Source organism: Ranitomeya imitator, chromosome 3 (assembly GCF_032444005.1).
Source record: "Ranitomeya imitator isolate aRanImi1 chromosome 3, aRanImi1.pri, whole genome shotgun sequence".
Lineage (NCBI taxonomy): Eukaryota > Metazoa > Chordata > Amphibia > Anura > Dendrobatidae > Ranitomeya > Ranitomeya imitator.
The window spans coordinates 796,658,944-796,682,502 of NC_091284.1; the positions used below are offsets into that span (position 1 = coordinate 796,658,944).

Consider the following 23,559-nt stretch of genomic DNA (forward strand, 5'->3'; position numbering starts at 1 on the left):
GAGTATCCCACAGAGACCGGTACAGATTACCCCCACAGAGACTGGTACCGAGTACCCCCACAGAGACTGGTACAGAGTACCCCCACAGAGACCAGTACAAAGAACTCCCACAGAGAACGGTACAGAGTACTACTACAGAGACCGGTACAGAGTACTCCCACAGAGACTGGTACAGAGTACTCCCACAGAGACCGGTACAGAGAACCCCCACAGAGACCAGTACAGAGTACCCCCACAGAGACCAGTACAGAGAACTCCCACAGAGACCGGTACAGAGTACTTGCGTTGGCAATCACATCCATCTCAACACTTGGAATGACTGTGATTGCTTCGGAAGTGAATACAGCCTAAAAGCTTGTTGACTGGATACGCTGCAAATAGTACAATGGATTTCGGAAGAAGTCACAGTTGGACATCTCAGGAGCATCACATCATGACATCATGACAGAAGGTCAGACCACATAGGATTACGAAATTGTTGGTACAGATTCAAGAATACCAGTTGATAATTTTATCAATTTATTTTGTTATTGCATTTGCACAAAAAAAACGAAGCACATGTTACTGAACAAATTCCTTCTAATATAAAGAAAGCCACTTTGAATTTCAGATCATAAAATTAAATTAGCTTTGAAATGTTATTGTGGCAGCACTACAGGTAGCCATAGACGTGTGTTTTGTAAGTGCCCCATAACTCCATACACAGGATTCGATGGGCAGTGATACCGGCTTTCTTTCATTCTTTTTTATGGTTTATTGTTATATTTGTACAGGAATTTTACTTAAAGTTATTTTTTACATTTCAAAGTGTTGTTACTGATTAGAAGATGGGGTTTGTATTTTCCAGTGAACATGATGTGTCTCTTGTATTACAACTCTGTCTTATTCACTTGAATTAGGCTGAGCTGCAATACCAGTCACAGCCTGCAAACAACAGTGGTGCTGTTCCTGAAAAAAAAAGTTGACCTCTTAGGCTATGTGCACATGGAGTCTTTTTGCTAAGTTTTCAGAGCAGAAACTGGGAGCAAACTCAAGTGTTTAGGAGGCTGTTTGAGACTTGGACGGGACTTTGGGGAGTCCATATAATTTTCCAAAAACTCTTAGAAAAACTCTTTGTGTACATAGTTTTATTTTATTTATGTACAACCACAGGGGAAATTCTTTTTTATCATGTTATTGGTGCATGTTGGAAAACTCAAGCAAAGCATCTTCCGCAAGACAACATATAAAGCTCTGGCAAAAATTAAGAGACCACTGCAAAATGTTCAGTTTGTCTGATTTTTCTCTTTATAGGTATATTTTAGAGTAAAATATAAATTGTTCATTTATTCTTTAAACTACTAACAATGTCTCCGAATTTTCAAGCAATAAATTTTGTATTTTTTCTGACAAAGAAAAATGGTCAAAATAAAAAAAAAACAGTGCTTTCAGACCTTACATAATACAAAGAAAACAAAATCATAATCATTTAGAAACAATACTAATCTTTTAAATCAGGAAGAGTTCAGAAATCAATATTTTGTGGAATAACCATGATTTTTAATCACAGCTTTCATGCATCTTGGCATGCTTTCCACCAGTCTTTCACACTGCTTTTGGGTGACCTTATGTCACTCCTGGTACAAAAATGTAAGCAGTTCTTCTTTGTTTGATGGCTTGTGACTATCCATCATCCTCTTGATTACATTTCAGAGATTTTCAATGGGGTTCAGGTCTGGAGATTGGGCTGCCCATGACAGGGTTTTCATGTGGTGGTCTCTTAATTTTTGCCAGAGCTGTAGATCTTTCTCTTGAGAGGCCCATACACATGTGACAAAAATTAGTTGAACTTTCATTTTCAAGTCTTCTACACGCAACATAAGTAGAAAACTATCTTACACAAATCATTAGCAGAATAGGTATTGTTTTATTGCCAATGCAGCAAGCTAACATTGCTGTAATCTATATTGTACTTTTTGTGTTTATGATTTATTACACGTTTATAGTAACACATAGCATTTTTTGCACTTTAATAAATTGCCCTCTGGCTGGTTCCTTAAGGAGTTAATTGGGCCTTCGACCATACAGTGACTGTATTCCGTTGACGTCATCTTGTGGCAGGCGGTAATTGTCTGTGTTTACAAAACGGTAGGTTGGAAACATCAGGGCCTGCGGGTCTTCAGAGTGATTGAGTCCCAAGGAATGGCCAAACTCATGTGCAGCCACCAGAAACAGATTGAAGCCTAAAAAAAAGGTTTATGTAGATTAACAGGAGATATATTCAGAAGATGTACGTGGCTTCTCGTATTATCCTAGACAGATGTTTGCTTTTTTATGTTTGTTGTGTGTTTTAACCACTTAAGGTGATGTCCTCTGTTTTTTATTCTTAAAAAGTTGCCTAACATCTTCTAAAAAGTAAAAAATCTAGCATACGCTCCTACTGATCCTCATTGTTCCTCTCCAAGTACCACTCAGGTCACCACCAGTCTCTTGGTTTCTTCTTCTAAGGGCTCATACTCACTTGCGAAAAACTCGGATTAGTCTCGCACGGCAATACCCGGCACTGCACCTGACACTCAGATCGGAGCATGCGGCCACATAGCAATACATGCAGCCGCACGCTCCGCTCCTGAGTGCCGGGTGCAGTGCCGGGTATTGCCGTGCGAGACTCATCCAAGTTTCTCGCAAGTGAGTAAGAGCCCTTTCAGAAATGCTTGTGTAAATGCTGCAGCCTATCAGGGTATGTTCCCATGGTCAGTAAACACTGAGGGTTGGACGCTGCGTACATTCACAGTGTCCAATCTTAGCGTCCAATCCGCAGCATCCAACTCGCAGCGGCCAGATGTTACAGCATAGTGGATGGGATTTCAACAAATCCCATCTCCACTATGCATGCAGGGACGCCTCTGGCTTCCCTGCGGAGACGGATGTGTGGCACGTCTTTCCAGACCGTGGCAATTCTATTTATCTTCCCGAGACGCTCAGTCTCCTCAAGATAAATATCACCAGTCCAATGTATTGGGACACGGTGATTCAGCATGGGTCAGTGAACACATGCAGAATCACCTGCGTTCAGAAGCTGGCAGAGCTTTGGGCGGAGCGGACATGTGCTGCATCCAAAGTGCTGCCAATTACTGACTGTGGGAACATGCCCTAATTTGTAAAGCAGTGACCTACGGATCATTGCTGCTGCCAGTGATTGGCTGCAGCAGTCACTTGTCCATCCAACTCAAACAGGATATTTACAACTGATATTTAGAACGTTGCAAGTGGAAGCAAGAAGACAGTTACCTGAGCACTTAAAGGAGAGGAAGAGTGAAGGTTCAATAGGAGACTTTAAAATCATTTTTAAATTTATGCTCGTCTTCTTTTAAAATTAAAACTAGAATGGTAAATCCATTAATATTTTTTTTTCTTAATGAGACTATGAATATTATAAAATCTTGAGAGATTCCAGTTCTCTCGCTGGAGTAACCAATAGGCTGACATCTCCTGCTTCCTGTGTAGACTGGGACTGATAATACCTGGTCTCTGGAGGACTGGCTGTGTATCATAATCTCACAGACACTATAATTAATAATGATTTTCTGTCAACTAAAATGGTTGTCCACCTTTTTTCTATTTAAAAAAACGCCCAGCATGGTCTTCCCCAACCAATTCCGCGCCAGTCCTCCTCCTCCCAGGTCACCGGTCTCTTCACTTCCTCTTTCAGCAAGAACAACATTCTAATTATTGAAGCTGACCTGAAGCGCACACATACTGCTGCAATGTCTGTGCAGGGAATATAGGAAGGAAGTCCGTGCCTCCAATATGGCTAGGATTTTTTTTTTATTAAAAAAAATAATAATAATTTTAACCTTTTCACACCCAATCCTGTTTTCACCTTCCTCACCAGGCCAAATTTTAAAATTCTGACCAGTGCCACTTTATGTGGTAATAACTCTGCAATGTTTGAACGGATGAAACTGACTCTGCGATTGTTTTTTGTGACATATTGTACTTCATGAAAGTGGTAAAATTTGTTCTATATGACTTGTGTTTATTTGTGAAAAAAAATCAGAAATTTGGCAAAAATGATGCAATTTTCAAACATTTCATTATTATACCCTTAAACCAGAGCTATATCCCACAAAATAGTCAATCAATTACACTTCCTACATGTCTACTTTACATCACTACAATATTTGAATCCTAATTTCTTTTTTATAGGAATTTAGCTGACAATCGATTTCTCATTTTTTCAACAAAATTTATTAAACCATGTTTTTTAGGGGACTACATCACATTTGAAACGACTTTGAGGGATCTAAAGTGCCTTGCGAAAGTATTTGGCCCTCTGGAACTTTTCAATCATATCATGCTTCAAACATAAAGATGCCAAATGTAAATTTTTGGTGAAGAATCAACAACAAGTGGAACACAATTGTGACGTTGAAGGAAATTTATTATTTTAAATTTTTGTGGAAATTCAAAAACTGAAAAGTGGGGCGTGCGATATTATTCGGCCCCTTTACTTTCAGTGCAGCAAACTCGCTCCAGAAGTTTATTGTGGATCCTTTAACTTAATACTTTGTTGCACTACCTTTTTCTGCAATTACAGCTGCAGTCGCTTGGGGTATGTCTCTATCAGTTTTGTACATCGAGAGACTGAAATTCTTGCCCGTTCTTCCTTGGCAAACAGCTCGAGCTCAGTGAGGTTTGATGGAGATCGTTTGTGAACAGCAGTTTTCAGCTCTTTCCACAGATTTTCAATTGGATTGAGGTCTGGACTTTGACTTGGCCATTCTAACACCTGGATACGTTTATTTGTGAACCATTCCATTGTAGATTTTGCTTTATGTTTGGGATCATTGTCTTGTTGGAAGGCAAATCTCCATCCCAGTCTCAGGTCTTTTGCAGACTCCAATAGGTTTTCTTCAAGAATGGTCCTGTATTTGGCTCCATCCACCTTCCCATCAATTTTAACCATCTTCCCTGTCCCTGCTGAAGAAAAGCAGGCCCAAACCATGATGCTGCCACCACCATGTTTAACAGTGGGGATGGTGTGTTCAGGGTGATGAGCTGTGTTGCCTTTACGCCAAATATATCGTTTGGCATTGTTGCCAAAAAGTTCGATTTTGGTTTCATCTGACCAGAGCACCTTCTTCCACATGTTTGGTGTGTCTCCCAGGTGGCTTGTTGCAAACTTTAAATTACACTTTTTATGGATATCTTTGAGAAATGGCTTTCTTCTTGCCACTCTTCCATAACGGCCAGATTTGTGCAGTGTACGACTGATTGTTGTCCTATGGACAGACTGTCCCACCTCAGCTGTAGATCTCTGCAGTTCATCCAGAGTGATCATGGGCCTCTTGGCTGCATCTCTGATCAGTCTTCTCCTTGTTTGAGATGAAAGTTTAGAGGGACGGCCGGGTCTTGGTAGATTTGCAGTGGTATGATACTCCTTCCATTTCAATATGATCGCTTGCACAGTACTTCTTGGGATGTTTAAAGTTTTGGAAATCATTTTGTATCCAAATCCGGCTTTAAACTTCCCCACAACAGTATCATGGAACTGCCTGTTGTGTTCCTTGGTCTTCATGATGCTTTCTGTGCTTCAAACAGAACCCTGAGACTATCACAGAGCAGGCGCATTTATACGGAGACTTGATTACACACAGGTGGATTATATTTGTCATCATTAGGCATTTAGGACAACATTGGATCATTCAGAGATCCACAACAAACTTCTGGATTGCTGCACTGAACGTAAAGGGGCCGAATAATATTGCACGCCCCACTTTTTGAATTTCCCAAAAAATGTAAAATAACCATTAAATTTTGTTCAACTTCACAATTGTGTTCCACTTGTTTTTGATTCTTCACCAAGAATTTACATTTGGTATCTTTATGTTTGAAGCATGATATGTGGCAAAAGGTTGAAAAGTTCCAGGGAGCCGAATACTTTCGCAAGGCACTGTATATGACAGAAAGTAGCCAAAAGTTACATCATTCTAAAAACTGCACCCCTCATAGTCCTCGGAACTACATGCCAGAAGTTTATTAACCCTTCAGGTGCTTCACAGGAATTAATGGAATGTGGAAAGAAAAAATGAGCATTTAACTTTTATTTTTCTCCTGAGCAGATTAATATTCCATATGTGGGGAAAACTGCTGTTTGGGCACACGGCAGAGCTCGGAAGGGAAGGAGCACCGCTTGACTTTTTGAAAGCAAAATTAGCTGGAATCGAGAGCGCTGCCATGTTGCATTTGGAGAGCCCCTGATGTGCCTAAACAATTGAAATCTCCCACAAGTGACCCTATTTTGGAAACTATACACCTCAACTAACTTATCTACAGTAGATGTATAGTGAGCACCATCCACAGTGCCTCTATCTGCCTCATAATAGGGAATCTTCTGCCGGGGGTAAGCGCTCAGCATAGAGCGGAGTATAAATGTGCAGCCAGCCATACTGTGATCTTTGGGAGGCAGAATGAACAAATGAACAGCAGGTGAAGAATTGCTTTTATTTATTTTATTTTTTATGCCATTTCTCATGCTGTATAAGTGATTAGACAACTTTATTTTTCAGGTCTGTGCGATTTCAGTGATACAAAATTTGTATACTTTTTTTCTCTGTGGCTGCTTTCGCACACTAAAGTGTTATGATCCGGTGACCTTGGAGCCACATGAAACTTTCTCTGGAGTAGGTGGAAACTGTACTGACCGCAAATCCTAAACTAACACCGCAACTAGAAGTAGCCGTGGGGTGTGCCTAACAAACCCTAGACACCTCGACACAGAGGACTAAATACCCCTATAGATGGAAGTAGGAATGCTACCTTGCCTCAGAGCAGAACCCCAAAGGATAGGCAGCCCCCTACGAATATTGACTGTGAGTAGGAGAGGAAAGACACTCGCAGGCAGAAAACAGGATTTAGCAAAAGAGGCCACTCTAGCTAAATAGGAAAGGATAGGACAGAATACTAAGCGGTCAGTATTAAAACCCTTCCAAAAATATCCACAGCAGATAATACAAAAAATTCCACCATCTAACTAAAGACGTGGAACGTATATCTGCAACTCCAGAGAATCCAACAAGACTGAGAAAATACTGACACAATCTAAGCTGGACAAGAAAAAACAAATGAATAGTACTGAATTATAAAACACGCAGCGTGTGTGCCACAGAAACAACACCAGACACTTATCTTTGCTGAAATGGCAGCAAGGCAGGAGGAACCAGACTGAGGTCCTACACCTCCAAACAACCATAGACAACTGGCAAGGACTAATGAATCCTGCACACCTAAATACCCCAGTCAGAACTGCAATCAGCAGATACACCTGACCAGGACTGCAACCCAGGGACAACTGCATTACCACCTACAACCACCGGAGGGAACCCAAAAGCAGAATTCAAAACAGTACCCCCCCCTTGAGGAGGGGTCACCGAACCCTCACCAGAGCCCCCAGGCCGATCAGGACGAGCCAGATGAAAGGCACGGACCAAATCAGCAGCATGGACATCAGAGGCAAAAACCCAAGAATTATCCTCCTGGCCATAACCCTTCCATTTGACAAGGTACTGAAGCCTCCGCCTCGAAAAACGAGAATCCAAAATCTTCTCAACCACATACTCCAACTCCCCATCAACCAACACAGGGGCCGGAGGATCAACAGAGGGAACAACGGGCACCACATATTTCCGCAATAAAGATCTATGGAAGACATTATGGATAGCAAAAGAGGCCGGAAGCGCCAATCGAAAAGACACTGGATTAATAATCCCAGAAATCCTATAAGGACCAATAAACCGAGGCTTAAACTTAGGGGAAGAAACCTTCATAGGAGCATGACGGGAAGACAACCAGACCAGATCCCCAACCCGAAGCCGGGAACCAACACACCGACGACGGTTAGCAAAACATTGAGCCTCCTCCTGAGACAACGCCAAATTGTCCACCACATGAGCCTAAATCTGCTGCAACCTGTCAACCACAGAATCCACACCAGGACAGTCAGAAGGCTCAACCTGCCCAGAAGAAAAACGAGGATGAAAACCAAAATTACAAAAGAAAGGCGAAACCAAAGTAGCCGAACTAGCCCGATTATTAAGAGCAAACTCGGCCAATGGCAAGAAGGCCACCCAATCAACCTGATCAGCAGACACAAAGCATCTCAAATAAGTCTCCAAAGTCTGATTAGTTCGCTCGGTCTGGCCATTTGTCTGAGGATGAAATGCAGAAGAAAAAGACAAATCAATGCCCAGCCTAGCACAAAAGGCCCGCCAAAACCTAGAAACAAACTGGGAACCTCTGTCGGACACAATATTCTCCGGAATACCATGCAAACGAACCACATGCTGAAAAAACAATGGAACCAAATCTGAAGAGGAAGGCAATTTAGGCAAAGGCACCAAATGAACCATCTTAGAGAACCGGTCACAAACAACCCAGATAACCGACATCCTCTGGGAAACCGGAAGATCAGAAATAAAATCCATAGAAATATGCATCCAGGGCCTCTCAGGGACCGGCAATGGCAAAAGCAACCCACTAGCACGGGAACAACAAGGCTTGGCCCGCGCACAAGTCCCACAGGACTGCACAAAAGAACGCACATCATGTGACAAAGAAGGCCACCAAAAGGACCTACCAACCAAGTCTCTGGTTCCAAAAATACCAGGATGACCAGCCAACACAGAACAATGAACCTCAAAAATCAATCTACTAGTCCATCTGTCAGGAACAAACAGTTTCCCCACTAGACAGCGGTCAGGTCTGTCAGCCTGAAATTCCTGAAGAACCCGTCGTAAATCAGGGGAAATGGCAGAAAGGACCACCCCCTCTTTCAGAATACCGACCGGTTCAAGGACCTCAGGAGAATCAGGCAAAAAACTCCTAGAGAGGGCATCAGCCTTAATATTCTTAGAACCCGGAAGATACGAAACCACAAAATCAAAACGGGAAAAAAACAAGGACCATCGAGCCTGTCTAGGATTCAGCCGTTTGGCAGACTCGAGGTAAATCAGATTCTTATGATCGGTCAAGACCACAATACGGTGCTTAGCTCCCTCAAGCCAATGTCGCCACTCCTCAAACGCCCACTTCATAGCCAACAACTCCCAATTGCCGACATCATAATTGCGTTCAGCAGGCGAAAACTTACGGGAAAAGAAGGCACACGGTTTCATCAAGGAACCAACAGAATCCCTCTGTGACAAAACGGCCCCTGCCCCAATCTCAGAAGCGTCAATCTCAACCTGAAACGGAAGAGAAACATCCGGTTGGCGCAACACCAGAGGAGAAGTAAATCGGCGTTTAAGCTCCTGAAAGGCAGAGACAGCCGCAGAGGACCAATTCGCCACATCAGCGCCTTTCTTCGTCAAATCAGTCAAGGGTTTAACCACGCTAGAGAAGTTAGCAATGAAACGGCAATAAAAATTTGCAAAACCCAAAAATTTCTGAAGGCTCTTCATGGATGTGGGTTGAATCCAATCATGAATGGCCTGAACCTTAACCGGATCCAACTCCATAGATCAGGGAGAAACAATGAAGCCCAAAAAAGAAACCTTCTGCACCCCAAAGAGACACTTAGACCCCTTCACAAACAAAGCATTGTCACGAAGGATCTGAAATACCATCCTGACCTGTTCCACATGAGACTCCCAATCATCGGAAAAAATCAAAACATCGTCCAAATATACAATCAAGAATTTATCAATACAAGTCCGGAAGATATCATGCATGAAGGACTGAAAAACAGATGGAGCATTAGTGAGCCTGAATGGCATCACAAGGTATTCAAAATGGCCTTCGGGCGTACTAAACGCAGTTTTCCATTCCTCACCCTGCTTAATACGAATAAGATTATATGCCCCCCGAAGGTCAATCTTAGTAAACCAACTAGCTCCCTTAATCCTAGCAAACAAATCGGAAAGCAAAGGTAAAGGGTATTGAAACTTGACCGTGATCTTATTCAAGAGGCGATAATCAATACAGGGTCTCAAGGAGTCATCCTTCTTAGCAACAAAAAAAAAATCCCGCTCCCAACGGTGAAGAAGATGGCCGAATATGCCCTTTCTCCAAAGACTCCTTAACATAACTCTGCATGGCGGTATGTTCAGGCACAGACAGGTTGAAAAGTCGGCCCTTAGGAAACTTACAGCCTGGAATCAAGTCAATCGCACAATCACAGTCCCTGTGCGGTGGAAGGGAACTGGACTTGGGCTCATCGAATACATCCTGAAAATCAGACAAAAACTCTGGAATTTCAGAAGAGGAAGAAGAGGAGATTGACATCAAAGGAACATCATTATGAATCCCCTGATAACCCCAACTAGTCACAGACATAGACTTCCAATCCAACAGAGGATTATGTACCTGTAACCACGGAAAACCCAGCACGATAGCATCATGCAAATTATGCAACACCAGAAATCGACAATCTTCCTGATGGGCTGGCGCCATGCGCATGGTCATCTGTGTCCAAAACTGGGGCTTATTTTTAGCCCAAGGTGTAGCATCAATGCCCCTTAAAGGAATAGGGTTCTACAAAGGTTGCAAGGGAAAACCACAACGCCTGGCAAACTCAAAGTCCATTAAGTTCAAGGCGGCGCCTGAATCCACAAACGCCATGACAGAAAATGATGACAATGAGCAGATCAAGGACACAGATAACAGAAATTTAGGTTGTACAGTACTGATGGTAAATGAACTAGCGATCCTCTTTGTCCGCTTAGGGCAGACTGAAATGACATGAGAAACGTCGCCACAATAATAACACAACCTATTCTGACGTCTGAATCCTTGTCGTTCCATTCTAGACAGAATCCTATCACACTGCATTGGCTCAGGAATTTGTTCTGAGGACAATGCCACAGTGCGCACAGTTCTGCGCTCCCGCAAACGCCGATCAATCTGAATGGCCAGAGACATAGAATCACTCAGACCGAAAGGCGTGGGAAACCCCACCATAACATCTTTAACGGATTCAAAAAAACCCTTTCTGAAAATTGCCGCCAAAGCATCATCATTCCATTTAGTCAACACAGACCATTTTCTAAATTTCTGACAATACAATTCTGCCGCCTCTTGACCCTGAGACAGGGCCAACAAGGTCTTCTCCGCTTGATCCACAGAATTCGGTTCATCATATAATAATCCTAAAGCCTGAAAAAAGGAGTCTACATTAAGCAAAGCCGGATTCCCAGATTCCAGGGAAAATGCCCAATCCTGTGGATCGCCACGCAGCAGGGAGATGACGATTTTCACCTGCTGAATGGAATCACCGGAGGATCGAGGTCTCAGAGCAAAAAACAGTTTACAGTTGTTTTTAAAACTCAGAAATTTAGACCTGTCACCAAAAAACAAATCAGGAGTAGGAATCTTTGGCTCTAAAGCAGGAGTCTGAACAATATAATCAGAAATACCCTGTACCCTAGCAGCAAGCTGGTCTACATGAGAAGCTAATTCCTGAACATCCATGCTAGCACAAGACTCCTCAGCCACCCAGAGAAAAAGAGGGAAGAGAAGACAAAGCAGACTGCAGAAAAAAAATGGCTCAACACCTTTCTTCCCTTCTTCTGAGATGCATTTAACTCATTATGGGCCAGTTGTACTGTTATGATCCGGTGACCTTGGAGCCGCATGACACTTTCTCTGGAGTAGGTGTAAACTGTACTGACCGCAAATCCTAAACTAACACCGCAACCAAAAGTAGTCGTGGGGTGTGCCTAACAAACCCTAGACACCTCGACACAGCCAGAGGACTAAATACCCCTATAGATGGAAATAGGAATGCTACCTTGCCTCAGAGCAGAACCCCAAAGGATAGGCAGCCCCCTACGAATATTGACTGTGAGTAGGAGAGGAAAGACACACGCAGGCAGAAAACAGGATTTAGCAAAATAGGCCACTCTAGCTAAATAGGAAAGGATAGGACAGAATACTAAGTGGTCAGTATTAAAACCCTTCCAAAAATATCCACAGCAGATAATACAATAAATTCCACCATCTAACTAAAGACGTGGAACGTATATCTGCAACTCCAGAGAATCCAACAAGACTGAGAAAATACTGACACAATCTAAGCTGGACAAGAAAAAACAAATGAATAGCACTGAATTATCAAGCACACAGCGTGTGTGCCACAGAAACAAAACCAGACACTTATCTTTGCTGAATTGGCAGCAAGGCAGGAGGAACCAGACTGAGGTCCAACACCTCCAAACAACCATGGACAACTGGCAAGGACAAATGAATCCTGCACACCTAAATACCCCATTCAGAACTGCAATCAGCAGATACACCTGACCAGGACTGCAATCCAGGGACAACTACATTACCACCTACAACCACCGGAGGGAACCCAAAAGCAGAATTCACAACACTAAAGCCTCCTTCACACGTCCTGGGAATTTTTGTACTGGAAAAAACAGTACTGGTGATATCCGTAGCCCATATCCGTGTACCATCTATATGTAAGTATGTGGCGTTCGTGTATCCGTTTACTCTCTGTGTCAATGTGTCACATCCATATGGCAACCGTGTGCTGTCCGTTGCCTGTGTGATAAGTATCGGCACCTGAGAAAAGCAGTACAGTTAGCTGTTCCCAGGCGGTGGGTGCTGAAAGCAGCTCTCATCATTGTCACCTGGTTTCCCTGAGATCAGCATGGTCAGGCAACAATGAATGAAGTTATATTCAGCACTTGCTGTGCACATCGTGTGTAAAATAAATAATTAAAAAAATGGGGTAGGCTCCTGCGTAATTTTTTTAACCAGCAGAGGGAAAGCTGGTAGGGGAGTATTTTTTTCAAATAAAGGATTTTCTTCTTGCTGTGTGTTTATTTCTAAACTTTCTATGGATTTGTAATGGAGTCTCTTATATATGCCTCTCCATTACTAACTCCTGGGCTTGATGTCAGTTGACACTACAAAACTGACCTAAATCCCAACCCTATAACCTCACTTGCCACTGCTACAGGGCAAGTGGGAAAAGCGAGGCTAAGAGCCAGATCTGGCGCATCGTATGTATGGCGGGGCTGATGTTGGTAGCCTGAGAGGGAGGACAATATCCCTGGCCACTTCCCATGCTAATAATATCAACCCACAGCTGTCTGTCTAGCCTCTGCTGGCTAGAATTTAAAAGGGACCCTACATCTAAACTAAGGAGTAAAGGCTAAGCAAACGTCTGTGAGCTGTTATTAATAGCATGGGAATCTTTTTAGGATGTTGTCCTCTTTCCCAGATTAGTAACATCAGCCCCCAGCTGTGGGCTTTCCCTCTACTAGTTATCAAAATTACGTGGTAGCCCACACCAAATTTTTTTAATTTAATTCTTCATTTTACACATGATCTACACAGCTCCCATCATTGTCGCTTGGTCGCGCTGATCTCAGGCAAACCAGGCGACAAATATTAGAGCTGTCTTCAGCACTCGGTGCCTGGCAACTCTGCAAACTGTACAGCTTTTTCCCAGACACCGGTAAGTGTCACGCTGATGACACACGGATGATATCCGTGTGTCATCAGTGTGTACGTACGCGACATGCATTTTGTTTGTGGTGCGTGTAAAAAATCTGACATGTCTGCAGGTTTTTCACACTGACACATGGTTTGTGTGAAATGCCTGACATAGATGCATCAAAACAATACAACGGGTGTGCGTGTGTTCGTATTTACGGACACAAAAAACAGACTTGTCAAGGTGGCTTAATAAACACCTTTTATTATGCAAAAACTGTTTTTTCCATCGCCATGTTTGGAGATCTATAATTTTTCCATATTTCTGCTGATAGAGATCGCTTTCTATTCCAATTTTTGGGAGGCAGAATGACCAAAGACCAGCAACTTAGAAAAATTTTTTGTGAATTCTTTTATGTTGTTCCACATGTAGTAAAATTGATAAGGCAGCTTTTCTCTTCTGGTCAGTACAATTATTGCGATGCCACATTTATTTATTTTTTATGTCCTGAAGCTTTTGCGCAGTTAAAACTATTTTATAGAAAAAAATAATTACGGTAGTTTTGCATCACTTTATTCTGAGAGCTCTAACTTTTTAATTTTTCTGTTGATGAAGCTATATCGCTGCTTGTTTTTTGTGGGACAAGATGACGTTTTCAGCTATACTACATTTATTTTTGTCTTTTCAATCCCCTCTTATTCCACTTTTTGTTCAGCGGTATGATGAAAAAGCATAGATTTTTGCCTCGTTTTTATTTGTTTATTTTTTACAGTGTTCCCTGAAGGGGTTTCCTAGTGGGACAGTATTATAGGTTGGGTCATTCTGGACTCAGCAATACAAAATATGTGTAGTTTTTTTGTTTATTTTTTTCCTAATAATATTTATTTATTGGTACAATATGCAGTGGGTACGGAAAGTATTCAAACCCTTTTAAATTTTTCACTCTTTCATTGCAGCCACTTGGTAAATTCAAAAAAGTTAATTTTTTCTCATTAATGTACACTCTGCACCCCATCTTAACTGAAAAGAAAAACAGAAATGTAGAAATTTTTGCAAATTTATTAAAAAAGAAAAACTGAAATATCATATGGTCATAAGTATTCAGACCCTTTGCTCAGTATTGAGTAGCAGCGCCCTTTTGAGCTAATACAGCCATGAGCCATCTTGGGAAGGAACAAGGAGTGAAAAACTTAAGGGGGTCTGAAAACTTTCCGTACCCACTGTATATATATATATATATACATATATATATATATATATATATACACTGTCCAAAAAAATAAGGGAAACACTAAAATACCACATCCTAGATATCACTGAATAAAATATTCCACTTGTAAATCTTTATTCACTACATATTGGAAAGCGTTCAGAACAATAAAACATAAAAATTATCAATGTAAATCAAAAAAAAAATCTCACAGAGGTCTGGATTTGGAACGATACTCAAAATCAAAGTGTAAAATCAAATTACTGGCTGATCCATCTTCAGTGGAAATGCCTCAAAACAAGGACATGATGCTCAGTAGTGTGTGTGTGGCCTCCATGTGCCTGTATGACCTCCCTACAATGCCTGGGCATGCTCCTGATGATGTGCCGAATGGTCTCCTGAGGGATGTCCTCCCGAACCTGGACTAAAGCATCCGCCAACTCCTGGACAGTCTGTGGTGCAACGGGACGTTGGTGGATGGTGCGAGACATAATGTCCAAGATGTGTTCAATAGGATTCAGGTCTGGGGAACGGGTGCCAGTCCATAGCTTCAATGCCTTCATCTTGCAGGAACTGCTGACACACTCCAGCCACATGAGGTCTGGCATTGTCCTGCATTAGGAGGAACCCAGGGCCAATAGCACCAGCATATGGTCTCACAAGGGGTCTGAGGATCTCATTTCGGTACCTAATGGCAGTCAGGCTACCTCTGTCGAGCAGATGGAGGGCTGTGTGCCCCTCCAAAGAAATGCCACCCCACACCATTACTGACCCACTGCCAAACTGGTCATGCTGAAGGATGTTGCAGGCAGCAGATCACTCTCCACGGCGTCTCTAGACTTTGTCACTTCTGTCACATGTGCTCAGTGTGAACCTGCTTTCCTCTGTGAAGAGCACAGGGCTCCAGTGGTGAATTTGCCAATCCTGGTGTTCTGTGGCAAGTGCCAAGCGTCCTGCACGGGGTTGGGCTGTGAGCACAACCCCCATCTGTGGATGTCGGGCACTCAGACCATCCTCATGGAAACGGTTTCTAACTGTTTCTGCAGACACATGCACATTTGTGGCCTACTGGAGGTCATTTTGTAGGGCTCTGGCAGTGCTTCTCGTGTTCCTCCTTTCACAAAGGCTGAGGTAGCGGTCCTGCTGCTGGGTTCTTGCCCTCCTACGGCCCCCTCCACATCTGGTGTAATGGCCTGTCTCCTGGTAGCGCCTCCAGCCCCTGGACACTATGCTGACAGACACAACAAACCTTCTTGCCACAGCTCGCATTGATGTACCATCCTGGATGAGCTGTCTAGATAATTGCGAATAATTTCCATCTGTTGTCTATTCCATTTGCACAACAGCATGTGAAATTGATTGTCAAACAGTGTTGCTTCCTAAGTGCACAGTTTGATTTCACCGAAGCTTGATTTACTTGGAGTTATATTCTGTTGTTTAAGTGCTCCCTTTATTTTTTTGAGCAGTGTATTGATATATATATATATATATATATATATATATATATATATATATATATATATATATATATATTATTTAGTGATTTAAGAAAATATTTTTACAATTTTGTTTTTTTTTGCTTTTTTACTTTGTCCACTATGGAATTTTGAATTTCTGCAGAGTGATCACAGTTATAAAGCATAGCATGCAGAAGATATTGCTGCACATGATCTAACTAACTTTCTAGAGCCTGGTGATCTGGATGTCATCATGTCGACACAGGATCGCTACGGCAACATTCAGCCCCTCACGATAATGTCACGGGGTGCACCAATTGGAGGGCAGAGGAGCCCCCCTCTCTCTGCCTGCCTTCTAAATGCTGCGATCGATATAGATTGCAGCATTCAGAGGGTTAAACTGGTGGTCAACGCTCCTGGCAGTGAGTGCCGGGTGCCTGCTGTCATGTCAGCTGAACACCCAGCGGAGACCGTACGTGCAAAATCACTTGGACGTATCCATACATCCAAGATCGGTAAGTACTTACTAACCTGGATCAATAGATACATCCAAGGTCATGAAAAGGTTAACTATGTCTCTTCTAATTCATGAAACGAAAGTTAGATATATGAGAAAGTCCCTTTAGGCTATTGAGAATTATTTCAGCATTTTTTAATTATTTTAAAGAAATCTATTTGCAGATAACATGCTGTAAGTGTGTAGTATCGTACCTGCTCGGCTATTTGTCCATCTTTCATCTTCATCAAAGTGGGCATCGCCACCGATTCTAGCACCAGGAGCATAGGCATGAGCGAGGACACGACCGGCACCATCAAATGGATTTTGATCACCATGTGCTGCAAAAAAAGTATGAATTTCATGTCATTGTGTTTTTGACTTTGATGCTGCATATTGAGGTTCTGGTATGTTGCTGGAACAAATACCAAATGCCAAAAAGTTCACTGGGAACACAGACGAAATCTATTATATTTTAACGTAGCTGTAAAATACTGTATTATGCTTTACTTTTATGTAAAAGGATCATAACACACTTACCTCGTGCCCCGAACTGGATGAGGATATCTGCATTTCCACGGTTCACTTTGGTGAACCTCAGAGGAGTGACTTGGCTCCAGACACCGAATGCCTTCTGGATCGAATCGTCAACCACACCGGTGGGAAGATCTGGGGTGTAATTTTGAATTCTGTGCAAGACAATATATCACTTTCATGTAATAATCCTCTATTTTTTGGACTAATTCAACAAAAAAATAAATAAATACCGTACTTGACAGCTAAAATGTGATCAGTGGAGGAGGTTTACTAATCAAAACTGAGAATTCTGATAGAAGCTGTGCCGAAAAACATGAGTGCAGGTCATTTGGGTTTTTGCGTATTAATCACCTTTTGCACCATCATAATTTTCTAAACTTTTCTTTAAAAAAAGAGTCATAAAGTCACAATCTCTGTATTTTTGTTTTGAGTATGTTTGTAGTTTTGGGTGGGGCAGCTCTTTAAGAAAATGTGTACAAAAAATAATAAAGAAAATGAGCATGCTATGGACTCCAGAAAGAGATATGCTCTTTATTGCCTATTTAGGAATAAATAAAAAAAAAATTGGGCCCCGGCTTGTTTCCACTTGACCTTATCCATGAACATACCTGTAGGTTATAGAGTTTGTCTGCCATCTTGGCCTTCCACTGAAAGTAGAGAATTCTGCCACGTCAGGCATGCCACATCTTGGGGCTTTCATCATATTCATTGTGTTTGTGTCCAGCTGTCCTGTAACTTTCATCCTGAAGAATCTTTGCATTGCCTCAAGCCTTTCCGTAAATGAACTTTTTTCTTCAGCGTTGGAGGAGTAAAATTTGTTTAAATATTCCTGGGAGAAAGTCAAAAATAAAGAGACTGGTTAATGAAAAAAGTATACTACTTGGTATTATTTGTATTGTATATGTATGTATATAGAGCAGTGGATACAGACAGAAGAGGCCTCTGTGCAAGAACAATATATAGGCCATTTGCAGTCCAAAATCGCATCATAATGCACAATTCCTCCTGGTCTCAAGGTGGACATGGACCCGATATCTCTCGGTTCCCTGTACAACTGAACAGGTTTCACCAATGGTATGTCCATTCCTGTGTATATATTGTATAATTTCCTGAAAATAAGACCTACTCCAAAATAAGCCCCAACATGATTTTACAGAATTTTTCAAGTATGCTTGATATATAAGGCCTACTTCAAAAATAAGCCCCAGTTACAGTCAAGGCAAGTGTTGGGGGAGGAGAGGGAGACTGGGCAATTTCACAGGGCCACACTCTCCTAGATATCCCCACTGTTTCTAATCTGAGGTTAAGACTGCTTAAGGAGGACCTTTGGTGACATGACGGTCATGTGGCCATGATGTCACCAGAGGTCTAGAGAAACTGAAGAGGAGACAGGCTGCTATATGCCTTCTGTGCAGTGTGTGTACAGTGAGTATGTATAATATTCAGACGCCTTTAAATTTTTCACTCTTTGTTTGTAGAAATTTTTGCAAATTTATTAAAAAAGAAAAACTGAAATATCACATGGCCATAAATATTCAGACACTTTGCTCAGACACTCATATTTAAGTCACATGCTGTCCATTTCCTTGTGATCCTCCTTGAGATGGTTCTACTCCTTCATTGGAGACCAGCTGGATGAAAACCTCTTCCAGAGTGCTCTGGACCTCAGACTTGGCCAAAGGTTCACCTTCCAACAAGACAATGACACTAAGCACACAGCTAAAATAACAAAGGAGTGGCTTCAGAACAACTCTGTGACCATTCTTGACCGGCCCAGCCAGAGCCCTACCTAAACCCAACTGAGCATCTCTGGAGAGACCTGAAAATGGCATCCACCAACGTTCACCATCCAGCCTGATGGAACTGGAGAGGATCTGCAAGGAAGAATGGCAGAGGATCCCCAAATCCAGATGTGAAAAACTTGTTGCATCATTCCCAGGAAGACCCATGGCTGTACTAGCTCAAAAGGTGCTTCTACTCAATACTGAGCAAAGGGTCTGAATACTTACGACCATGTGATATTTTAGTTTTTATTTTTCTATAAATTTGCAAAAATTTCTACAATTCTGGTTTTTTTCAGTCAAGATGGGTGCAGAGTGTACATTAATGAGAAAAAAATGAACTTTTATGATTTTACCAAATGGCTGTAATGAAAAAAAGAGTGACAAATTTTAATGGGTCTAAATACTTTCCGTACCCACTGTATATACATGTGTATTTGCATTTTGTGTGTGTATGCATTTGTATGTGCAGTGTGTGTATATACATGTATATGTGCAGTGTGTGCATACATGTCTATGTATAGTGTGCGTGTATACAGTACATGTGCATGTGCAGTGTGTATGCATGATGACATGATTTTATTTAAATAAATGTTGATTATTTTTTTGTACAAGAATAAATGTGGATTGTTGTTTATGGAAAAAAATAAGGAATACCCTGAAAATATTCTGTAACCCCACTTTTGGAGAAAAAATTAATATAAAACCCTATCTTATTTTTGGGGAAACACAGTACTATATTTATGAATACTAGAGATAGGTGGATCTAGTGACATAAAAAATTTGTTAGATCTGGTAATTTTGATTCGCAGCAAAGTTTTTCCCAGCAATTTGAACGTTCCATAAGGTGCAAAAAAACTAAAACAACCTAAGACTCACTTCACCGTTCACCTTTTCACCCTTTGCTCCCTGAATGGTCCTCCTCGACTTATATTTCCGCCATCTAGCACAGTATCTTCAGCATCTTTACTCTAGAATGGGATTTCCAGGCACAACCAGGCCTCGGAAGTAAGTACCTGCGTGCTGTGCAGTGGCGGCGCACACTGTGATGTCACAACATGCAGTGATCTTCGAGGTCTGCTCGTGCCCAGAAGTCACTTTCTACAGTCAAGATGTCAACGATGCAGTGCGCAATGCTGTAAAGAAGCTCTGTCTTGGACGTTAATGGCTATCAGCGGGGTATTACTGAGTTTTTTTAACCTTTTGCTGCCCTCTATGATTCAGCAAAATGGTGGCAAGCTGGATGCCATTTTGTTGAAGTGGTGTGGAGGAAATTACTATTGTAAAATTAAAGCGAAATTCAGTTTCACTTTAATAAATTAGCCCACCTGTAATATGCCGATGTACATAGGCCATAGGCTGTGTTTACTGTGTATATTATATATATAGTATTTTTTTAATATCTTTCTTTTCTTTAATCTCTATTTCCCTCATATCATAATAAAACTTGAGAAATACATAATGATCTTCCATGTGCCTCCTCCTCCTCCTCTTCTCAGTCCTATGTGTTGCAGTAAGACAACTCACTGCAGCAGATGCCTTCTGCCTTCTGGACCTGACATGTCTGCAGCAACATAAATATTGATAAGTTCCACACCTTTGCTATTAGGCTGGGATTTAAATGGGCCACCAGCTAAAGATGGTAGTGTTCACCGCATAATTACTAAAAGAATTGCTGTTTCAGGCTCATGCAAAAAAGTGCTAGAGCCTAATAACAAGTAGATTTATTGTTTCATGTAAACATTCATGTCTATACATCTATACTTAGTGTTCCTTTATAATAGTAAAAAAAAGCCCCAGTACATGGATTGTGGCAGTAGTCCACCTTCACAACCTTTTTGTCACAGAACATTTAACTTAAAATGAAGCCGTTTTGGAAAACTCCTAATTGAAGGGAATCTGTCAGTAAAATCAACCCCTAAACTTCCTATATGATCATACAGGTCTTAGAAATGTATATCCATCTACACTTTATCAACTTATATCTGTTGTTGCATTACTGAGAAATTAGTATTTTCATCCATAAGAGAATGAGGCGTTAAGTGCTCGGGGCATGACAGAGAACTTCCTGAGCCTCTGCCTCCAGAGGCTTGTTCCCGCCCAGCACCAGCCTCTTTAAGTTGGTTATTATTATTATTATTATTTATTGTTATAGCACCATTTATTCCATGGCGCTTTACATGTGAGGAGGGGTATACATAATAAAAACAAGTACAATAATCTTAAACAGTACAAGTTATAACTGGTACAGGAGGAGTGAGGACCCTGCCCGCGAAGGCTCACAATCTACAAGGGATGGGTGAGGATACAATAGGTGCGGGTAGAGCTGGTCATGCAGCGGTTTGGTCGGTCGGTGGTTACTGCAGGTTGTAGGCTTGTCGGAAGAGGTAGGTCTTCAGGTTCTTTTTGAAGGTTTCGATGGTAGGCGAGAGTCTGATATGTTGTGGTAGAGGGTTCCAGAGTAGGGGTGATGCGTGAGAGAAATCTTGTATACGATTGTGGGAAGAGGAGATAAGAGGGGAGTAGAGAATGAGATCTTGTGAGGATCGGAGGTTGCGTGTAGGTAAGATACGCGTGGTTGATAACTCTCTGTCAAGAGCCAGGGAAGGAAATCAGACAGTGCGCTATCAACCAATCTAAAGAGGGTGCTGCAGGGTGAGAAAACAACTTCTGGAGGCAGACGGTCTGAAAGTGCTTGTTCATACATAGAGCACTTAAAGCCTGGCTTTGCATATGGATGAAAATGCTAAATACTCAGGAATGCAGCAACAGATAGAAGATATAAAAGAGTTAATTGATTTACATTTTAAAGCCTTGCATGCCCATATATGTGGTTTGGTTGGATTGAAATTATGACTGATTCCCTTTAACGATTTCAAAATAATTTTGTGTACAGCAGACTAAGTTGTTTATCAGACTACAAAAAACTTTATTGTGCACTGAATAAACAATCATAGTTTATGCCATCTGTTCCTTATACCTTAATAATTTACATTTGTTATGTTGGCAATAAGCACGGGACAAATAAAAGAAAGATTGATGGCAGAATCAGACTACAAAGGGTTTGCTTGTAGTCTGTTACCAATGGAGACATTTTTGGTTCTGTGCTAATATAATTAGGTCTCAGAGCATTGCTTAGACTGGTTGCAAATGTATACAGGACTAGCAATGCATATTTTCAGTGTCTGAATTTAGACATGAGTGTTCCTACTGACATAAAACCTATATTGATAATGCTGATAAATTAAAGCAAGGCAGATTACAACGTTTTAGAACTTAAAACCCACCTGGGAGGCATTAGGATTAGCTCACAGAGGTAGTTTTTGTTGATCAAAATTTACACAGTTTTCCATTTTACTATCTGTATAAATTCTGCTTTCTGTCAGTCGCCCTTCATCATTTACATCTAAAGGATAAAAATCTACATTACTCATCTGATGGTTACACAGATGCAGGACTGGTTACACCTACAGTACATTCATCACAACTGTGTCTTGTAATAAGTCAAAATTTTAATTCCTAGAAGTAAACAATAAAGGTTTCTATTGTACAACAGCAAGCAGAAATCTTGAAAATTGTAACAAATTAATGTATATATTAGTGCATTTTGCAACCGGTTATTAATTATACAATAAATCCTCTTAATTGAGGAAATTATATTACCCCTTTCTAGTTTTATGTTATTTTTTTGTTACAGTAACATACCTCTGCTAACTTCTGATCAGAAGAACTGACGTCTGCGTTGTCTTGGGGTCTTGGCATGGCAAGAGCACCATAACACAGTGAAAGTAGGACCAAGCAATGTACTTGCATCATGGTGGCAGTCAGAGTACACAGCCTGCACTGTACTGTGCCACTCACAGCATCATGCTTTATAGCTGAAGGTGTGTTGCAATGTAGTGATTAATTATGAAATTACCAAGGTCTTTTTACAGTAATACTTCTTAAATAGTCACAGACACATGCCCACTGTAATTACAAATTAGCAACTACACATTTACAATACATTGCAACTTCTTTAAAGGGAACCTTTACTCCTTTTTAACTATTTCAAATATAAATGCATTGATACCTTATTTATTGCTCTCCATTGGGTTATCCTGCTGATTTTATAAATATGCAAAATAAGCATTAGATGCTTTGTCCCACCCAGAGCACCTAACAAAAAAAAATTGCTCTAGGTCATTTACATATTTAGCGCCTGTCTCCCACTTTTGATTGATATCTAGCAGTCTTGCTGATGTCAGATTCTGGGCAGGAAATCTCGCGCCTGCTCACATCGTGGTTCCCGGGCCAGCACTGTAAAGAACCCTTTAAAGGCACTTGGAATTTTTTTCCTATTTTCCAGTAGACTATGTCACAAAATAAATGGTGTCATTAAAAAATACAGCTCATCCTGCAAAAAAAACAAGCCGTCATATGTCAACATAAAAAATAGAACAAGTTATGGCTCTTGGAAGACGGGAAGTAAAAAGCTAGATAAAAAAATGGAAATTGTCCTACTCGGGAAGGGGATAAATGATTGGATAGAACACACATCCACCCACCTCCAGAGTCCAGCGCATGCTTCCCGCTGCTGCTCTGGTCTCTCTGTTTTGCCTGCAGTGGTAATATCACAACATCACCACTGCAAACAATCACCGAGCTCAGGA

The 23,559-nt window shown here is 41.4% G+C and overlaps 1 protein-coding gene across 1 annotated transcript; it reads right to left on the bottom strand.

Moving 5' to 3' along the window:
- Positions 1–506: 506 nt before the first annotated feature.
- On the bottom strand, positions 507–22,765 carry LOC138671225 (collagenase 3-like). Its single transcript, XM_069759206.1, has 5 exons — positions 22,613–22,765; positions 17,735–17,955; positions 17,130–17,278; positions 16,805–16,930; positions 507–2,222 (listed from the first exon to the last, which is right to left on the bottom strand). Exons 1-5 carry the CDS (start codon positions 22,721–22,723, stop codon positions 2,044–2,046), a joined length of 786 nt encoding a protein of 261 aa, XP_069615307.1. The 5' UTR covers positions 22,724–22,765; the 3' UTR covers positions 507–2,043.
- Between the last annotated feature and the right edge of the window lie 794 nt (positions 22,766–23,559).